General features: G+C 36.3%; 1 protein-coding gene across 1 annotated transcript; it reads right to left on the bottom strand.

The window, feature by feature from the left end:
* Positions 1-7,962: 7,962 nt before the first annotated feature.
* On the bottom strand, positions 7,963-8,391 carry LOC132546621 (uncharacterized). Its single transcript, XM_060210344.1, has one exon. It carries the CDS (start codon positions 8,389-8,391, stop codon positions 7,963-7,965), a length of 429 nt encoding a protein of 142 aa, XP_060066327.1.
* Between the last annotated feature and the right edge of the window lie 287 nt (positions 8,392-8,678).

The following is an 8,678-nucleotide window of genomic DNA, read 5'->3' as shown; positions in this document are numbered from 1 at the left end:
CAACAGAAAATCTTGATACCACAATATCAATGTTTGTCCCAAACAACAGAAGATCTTGATACCAGAATATCAATGTTTGTCCCAAACATCAGAAAGTCTTAATACCACAATATCAATGTTTGTCCCAAACATCAGGAAACCATGGCACAATAATATCAATGTTTGTCCCAAACTGTCTTTATAATACAAATGTTGCTGCATTGCTTAGATATGCTCGTAATGAATATTGCTTTGCTAATACCAAAAGTGAATGTTTAATCGCCTCATAGTGCAGAAGTGAATATTTCCTGAAATTTAGAGAGGTCGTTTCACCCCTTTCAAATGTATAACTGTGATTATGGACAAAGGGACTTGAGTGAAGTTAGATCTGGTCTGAAACGGTTTCTGTATACATTATAGTCTTATATCATGTACGGCCAAAACCTTATACCTGCTGATGGAAGGGTGGAGGGATGGGGGATAACTCACAGAACATTCCTTGCAGCTTTAAATGTTTCTCAGAATGGTAACAGTGCATTTTAAAATTCTGCCCATACTTCGGTATCAGCATGTCCCTGTATTTCTTGCATTTACATGTTAACCTCATCACCATGGCAACTTGATAAATTATTTGTTTTTGTTGATGTATATATATAATCTTAAATAGCTTTGAATTACGTTGTAATAAGAAATAATTCTAATTTGATCTGGTACGTTTCATAACCGCCCTTCACCTCCGCGTTTCGCTACTCATTCACAATTCATATATATTTAGAATTCGCTCTGTCGAGTACGCATTGTGTAAATTACCATGATATTTACATGTGTGTCTAAAATATACAATTCTGTCGACATACGCTTGAATAAAAACTCCCCTAAGAGAGCGTGGACGGCGTTTGGTCTACTTCTAGTCCTATAGACTGAATCAAGCGTATGCCAGCAGTCCCGTTCTGAGCGAGGAATGGCATATTTATCACAGATACAAAACCAAATACATCATATTAACACTGATATATGTTGATTCTCGCGGCGTCAAAAATGTTGTTGAATAGGACAAACTGGCGTTTGGGGAATAGCGGAAATGACAAGGGAGTAATCCTTAGGCAGCGGTCAAACCTAGCGATTATTCACATTTCTTTGTTCCTTCTTCCGTTGATCCCCGGGCGAGATACATCCTCGAGTTTTAAACCGTACATATGACATCACTGTCGTATTAATGGGATCGTTGTGATGATTTCAATGATCTATTTGTGACGAGTCTCAGATATCTATCGTTTCTATCTAATTAGTATATACATGGAAACCAATTATGATTATTTTATGAGTGCAAAGGAAATCAAATAAGGTTTACTTTAAGCCCTAATGTTCTATTTTCTGTTTTCAGTGAATAGAAACGTGAGTGTAAATTTGATAATAATAGACGTGTTTTCGATGCAAAGAAAATTCTTTTGTTGGAAACAGAAATACATCACCCACTCAACCGGATTTCTATTCAGCACTACCCGGTAGACTAATTTTAATCATTAGAATCATCCAGAACCGCGTCAAAATTTGTTGTATTTTTCAAAAGCGAGTAATGTTTTCCTGTTTCGTCCACTGCGTCTTAGTGTCCCTTTCTACTGCTTTTTTCTCATGATGAATAATGTTTTGAAGAAAGAAAATAACATCTAGTTATCATTTTTGGTCTCAATCATAAAAAAAATCCTATCGAAAAATGTTATTTTGTTTTAAATATGACCGGCGTTTTTAGCGGATAAGACTTTATCTGAAAAAGGCTGGTACAGAAGACACTATGTACAAGGGGAGTAGTAAGTGTCTGTTGTGAATACTATGCGGGTTGTTGTGTTAGTATCATGGAGGATGAGAGACATCAGGTATACATTGTTTTAGATTACTAACACCCAAATACACAACTCGTTTTTATCTTCATATCTGGTTGTTTGGCCTGGGAAGAAGGTATCTATTGTTTTTAGAAAGAATATAGTCAACAGTGCATGCAATTCTCCGAAGCATAATAATTTTACGAGGAGAGAAAATCGCTAAGAATCAATGAACAATATAGAATTGTATTTGGTCTATTGCGTGAGGTGGATATGCTTTGAGATAAAAACATTTCGGCATAAATCGAAGCCACATACTTATACGCGCAAAATCAATGACCATGAATCATGGTGTATGGTCGGTCGGTTCTGGCTTTCTAATGACGGCTTAAGTCAACGATTACTGCCGCGCAATGATCCCTTTGTGGTTCTGTCTGGCTCGCGAGAATACAACCAGAGTGAGCAACACGTCTCTTCATTGACACTTTATGACACTTCACTGTCGTATCACATCGCCCATCATAATGTATTAATGCGCGAGGAGAGTGTAATTGCCGGAAACGACCGTGAATCTGGAATCCCATGGGACAGGCGTGGAATTTTTAGTTGATTCATTACATGATTGACGGAAAAATTGAAGTAGTCAGATTTGTAGTGAATAACTTGGATAGTTGATGTCAGACAGAGATAGTGGAGTAATGTCTGTGCATATCTATGTCACTGACTTCTCGGACCTATCATACAGCCATATTTATTCTAATAGACAGGTCTATATATACGGTGTAATTAAAGACAGCTGAATAAATCTGTATTTATGATGTAAAAACAGTCATTCATCAATGACGAGGAAATGGTATTCCGGTAAAGTCGATACAACTGCGTCAGTTTCCAATTTATTCAGAAGAAATAAAAAGTGATTATAAACTATGGGAAATTACCAGGTTCTCCTCATTGTACAGAAAACATATTCAGAGGCAATTTTGTCGTAAACCATCTTCTCGTTGATTAAAGTCTAAGATTTTTGACATTATATATCTGACGTGTGTGATTACACCCTACGTATGATGTAATTGTTACCATATCTTATCATTATCAAAGTTGGTTATTGAAGACACTTCCCATGTTAAACCAGCTCATCACAGCCGTCACGGATTACGTTGTAAAAACCAATTATCTTAAAAGTCTGTACACATGATTATCAGTTTTAATGCATGCAAAACACCGAAGGTGAGCTGCCAAAGTAATAACTTTCCTACAGTCTCGTCATTTAACACATGTATATAAATCTGTGTTGTATTATACCAAACACTTTTACTACAAATCACTATTTGAAAGGAGATGTAAAATTATTTAAATTGGAAGCAGTCCTTTTTGAAGTTTGCAATTTTTTTTTCAAACCGCTATCGCACAAAAATAGATTTTTACTTGTAGTGTTTTAACCAAGAAATAGCTTTTATGATTTATCACATGAGTATGGACAGTCAAATTGTTTCTGAGACTGTCTCTGAGACGATGTCAAGACTACACTTAAGTTCCCGTCTAAAAAAAACGGAGAAACGAATGTGACTGCTGATATGGCTTCACTAAAGCCTTGTTTACAAATATTATTATATATATATATATTATACACCAAACCATCACTGGAGATTGAATACACAGCAACATGTAAACACCGAATGCGGGGAAGCAAATTCAAAACAGAAAATAGAGAAATTAAAACATCGTTCTATATCTTAGAGCTGAGAAGAACGAAGCATCTTAACGTTTATGATTTATTTATTACTCACTCGTTCCTAATTTATATCGAAATGTGTTATTCATTTGTGTCTTTTGTACGATCTCCTCGACTTTTAGATGCTATATACTGCTGGCGGATAAATTGGTACAGATCAGAATATATAGGTGTACTCGACTTAAATTATCAGATGTATGAAATAATAATATTTATTTAACTCATATAAAAGTTGACATTTCTGATTTCCTCCTTCTCAGGTTGATTTCTATTGCTCTATTTTATCTAATAATATATTTGTATTGACAGTTGATCTTCACTTGTCTTCAATTAAATCTTTAAATTAAGTAGCCATATTGAGTCTGATGGCTTATTTATATCAAAGACAGAACAGTATAGAAACATACGAGATGTTCTGGAAGGGTGAGCGTCCTCTGCTTCTCGACCAATGACTATGTTGTCAACTTTTCAACTGACAACCAGGCTTATAACAACGGAACCACCAGGCATATTTAAAGTCAACGTGTACATTTAGTTTCATATCATCCACAGAAAATGGGCTTTGTCAAATGAGTGATTGCTATCATAAAATATTTCCATATAACCTTCATCAACCTGTATCGACATCTTTTAAGGAAGTCTTTGTCTTGGAACAAGTCCATGAATATAGGATCAACTTCGACATTTTAACACTTCGATCCGGGAAGTCAGGTGGCTGCTATCTAGAAATGGTAAACCCATAAGAAGGAAATCCAAAATGATTCTTTTTATCAAACACCCAGGGACATAGCTGTCCCTGTTGATTACCTGGTTAACGAAATTAACGGTTAACAATAAAGAGTTTATCTTTCATCTATTTTTGGCAGGTATAATTGATCGACATGATCAATACATTTCCTTTTCATTATCAGTATCATATCTGATAGTGAATCTAGAAAGGTCTTTGTTATCTCTTCGCTAAATTCAGTTTCATTTGAAAAGGATCATGTACCCAAGGTGAAAAGCACAGTTTGTTGGTTTGCTATTTGAAGATCTTACTGCCCAAGTCACCGAAGATTTTCTAAACCAGACATTCGATCATTTTAGTTTTGTTTTAAACCTACATTTACTGAAGTACCCCCCTTATAAAGTTTGTCCCCATATCTAAACAGCAGTTCACCTTCCATAGAAAAGAAAATTTTCATAACTGGATGAAGGTTTGCCGTCAGTTTGGAATGAGGAATGGTTGTCTTTGTAAAACTCGCTGTTCTCAAAAAAGAAACTTTAGGGATTTGAGACATACAGAGAACGTCGCCAGAACACTAACGATCGTCGGTTACGATGCCCGGACACAGGAGGGGTTGCGAAGACAGAATACCAGTTGATCAACCAACCAAGACATACAGATTAATGAAGAATATTGGAAAGTTTTGTAGTTTTCACAATGAATTTATTGGGGGGAATTCTACTTCCAAACAAAGTTTAGAAATATAAACGAGGTCTGTATTTCGACTATAAGCTGATCGTTCTGATAGGTCGCAATATGAGATATGCTTGCAAAATGTTGTCCTTTAAGATGACCATAACTGCATAAATGCCGTTACAAGACAACCAAAAAAACATTCAAAATTACACGTTTGCGTTTATTGAAAGGAAACGAACTGATAAAAAATTTTGTTCCACGCTTTCAAATACTGGAAAAAAAACATTTGATTCTTGAACTAAAATAGTATGGTTGTATTTATTACAAAAAATCGGTAGTGCCAAACAATAACAAATAAGTAAAGTCACGTTCCGAAATGAGAACGTTGAGTGAAATTCTCCCAAACCTTATTATGCAGCTATGAACTTCGAGATAACGCTCCTTTAGTCTATAAATCACCTCACTATATACCAAGCTATTGATTATCATTCGAGAAGAATATGACCTCCGTTTTTTTACACCAAATGGAACCGGCTATGTGTCCGTGAGAATAAACATTATTGCCAAGAGACAAAATCCTAATGGTTTTACCGAGTAGCAAACGAAGGGAACTAACTCGAATGTTCTTACCCCAATCTATAGGCGGACATCGCATAATCTGGTAACCATTTTTGAAAAATTCAATGGCTCAAACAGTGCAGAAGTTTTAGCAAGGATTTTAAGCAGAAATGTATTTTTTCTGGATCCAAATGAATGTGTAATTTTTGCTAGTATACTGATTAAGTACGGGGGTTTAGTTCTAGGCTGTTGAGTTTTAGTCATGTGTCAGGTTTAGAGAATTTGCTGTGTTCTCTTGTGTATTTGAATCTTTATTTAGGTTTAAGACTATCATTTTGAGTGAAATTTGTCTGATGAATAAAATCTATCAGCGAGCGGTGGTATTTATTTAAAATGATTCACTAGGAAGCCAGAAGTTGACATTCATCCGCAATCTAATTTTTGGGTTTTGTTTAAAATCTTTGAAGCGTAACGTGATTTATGCATCCTCCTTCTTGTCTCATAAACAACCACAGGAATGACGTGAATGAATATGGTCACAGTATGGTGACTTTTAAAGCATTTTCCAAATGCGTTAATACATAGACATAATGATGACAGGCCTGAAAAAAATACGGCATGGCATTATTCATATATAAAGTGGGTAAACAAGTTATGATTTGTCAGAAATATGTAAAACTATGGTTATCACGGATGAAAAACATGAGTGGGGGTCACCATACTCCGCCACTTAACCAAGATGTAAAACAACGTGAGTTACAATGTAATGATTGAGAACCCTAGCACTATTCTTACGCATAACGAGATTTAAAATTCTTTTTGTTGTAAGCTGTTTATTTATGCATTGGGAAGTAAATATCGCTAAGTGTTTTAATGAATTATTGTTTATTTTCATATTTTCTAATGAAACTCATTAACAAGTTTTATTTGTTTACTTTCAAAAAAAAAGAAAACAGGGAAGGAAATTGTTTATATATATTATTACAAATGATAGAAAAACACATTTCTGTTGCTATTTTTTGTAAAAAGCGAAACAATAATTCCTAAATTACAAACAAAGACGCTCAAACATTTACAGAAATTGTTAATATGTATTCCAAACATTCATTATGTAAAGTAAACAGTGAGTGGCTGGGCTACCTGTCTACAGTTTTCCGTCCCCAGTACAACTCGACGGTGTATACCATACTTTTTATAGGAGTTATTCCCCTTAGACTGTCTTCAGTTTTTTTTGTGTTTTGTATCTCAGCACTTAATCGACTATTGAACCACTTAGGAAGCAAGAAATATTATTAAGTAGTAAGGTGACAGGAACAATGCGATTATTTTGAATGTTCGAAGACTGGGGGTGGGGTGGGGGTGGGGATAGGGGTGGGGTTGGGGACTAATATGGTCTCTCATACGGCGTCTCACCCAATAACGTTAAGAGCTATTCCAATATTTCAAAATCTGTACGAACGGTTTGACCATCCATTTCGATAAAACAACTGGACGACGGATCTATTTACGTCCTAATCAATGCGTACATTTTTGGAAGTGTCTCGTAGAGATAAACAAAGACTTTGTTTGGATTAAGCGTGTTTTCAGGATATGGAGATACCGGAGACTATTGTTTGGATTGAGTATGCTTATATCTCTGTTTTCTTCCTACGGCCATAAATAATAAACGATAGAACGTATATTGTCGCATAGACGTGTCATTTGTCCATTGATCTAGTCATGGTATAACTAAGTAATTTTGGTTATACCATAAAGTATATTCCTCGGATTCGGAGAAGCTCCTTGGCCAACACATCTTATCCAATGAAATCGTTGATTGCCTATACCAGGCTGACTCTAGGCTCCGTCACAGTTTCTACTTTCACTTTTGGTATAAGAGGATAAAGAATTTTACTTACTTCGACCGCCTGTGCGGGACAAGGTCGCTTGTAGGCCCTTATCACGGTACTCCGGTGGCCGATCTTGGACAAAATTAGCTGTTTGTCAACACCTCTTTGAAACAATGATATGGCGCAAGTGCTCTTTCCAGAGTGATTACTGCAATGACCTTTGAGGCCGGCGGCTGTACAGCATGATTTAATTAGCACGGAAAGTTTGTTTACTTCAACTGGTTAAATTGAAAATCGTAGTCCGGGGCCGTCAAGGGGACGGCGGTAGAAAGGGTCATGAGTTTCCAAGATACACTTTATAAATGTCATACAAGGACCTCTCCTTCCAAGCGGTTGGATAATGTTTCAAGGGTTTTGCTTCTACTTTTCTGTGTGTTAGTCCACCCTGACAGTTTTTGCTTGTTTTTTCGTCAAACTGAATTAATGTACCCGTGTTATCACTGTCACACAAAAAAAACTGATCACACTGCAAAGGCCTGTGTTCATCCATGGCCCGAAGACCGAATAGTACAGTATTCTGTATAGAATACAGTTGTCAAAAAACCTCGTATTTAAAAGAGACTGGGAGGAATTTAATCCAAACTATCCCGTTTTCCACAATTTTTCTTCGTCTTCCTGGTCGATCGGGTCAGACAATTTCTTTTTAGTACTGATCCCCCGTGAAGAAAGATCTTTCATTCGAGCATCGAGACATTTTCTAAATCCGTCAAACTTGTGGTCGTTCGTATCCAAAACGTTCTTATCACACACGCCTTTACTCATCATGTGTCTAAAGAGACCTGCACATATCTGATAAAGAGTATCTGTAGTATAGTCTGTCCCATCTATTCTACGGCACTCAATAACAAAACAGGAGAGAAAGTAGTTCAGCTCTCCTACATCCATTATATGAAGTTTGGGAACATTTTGCCTATTTTCCGACCCCTCTTTCCAAGTTTTCAGCACCAACTCTGTTGAGTTCTTCGTGTTTTTGTTTTCCTTTTGCTTTACTAAGCTTTGTATAGTCGCCATTGTTACCGGCTCAGCAAATCTCTCACTAGGGCCAACATTTTCTTTTTAATTCGTGTCGTCATCATCATCCGTAATTGCAGAAAGAAGATATTTGTCGAATGTCCCTTAACCATCTTGATTAAGGCCTTCTAGTGCGTCAACTAGTTCTAGATCATCGTCGTAATGTTCTATCAGTTGTGATCAATGTATATCATCCAGCTCATCAAAAATCTCGGACAGATCCGGCGAGGAATTTGTTATGTAATCTGACATCTTGACCTCTAATGTCAAAACTGAAATTAGATTTG

The sequence above is a fragment of the Ylistrum balloti genome, unplaced genomic scaffold, assembly GCF_031769215.1.
Source record: "Ylistrum balloti isolate Yb309-2 unplaced genomic scaffold, AGI_CSIRO_Ybal_v1 Utg369898, whole genome shotgun sequence".
Classification (NCBI taxonomy): Eukaryota; Metazoa; Mollusca; class Bivalvia; order Pectinida; family Pectinidae; genus Ylistrum; species Ylistrum balloti.
The sequence above is the reverse complement of the archived record's forward strand: the minus strand, read 5'-3'. Positions and strand labels throughout refer to the sequence as shown.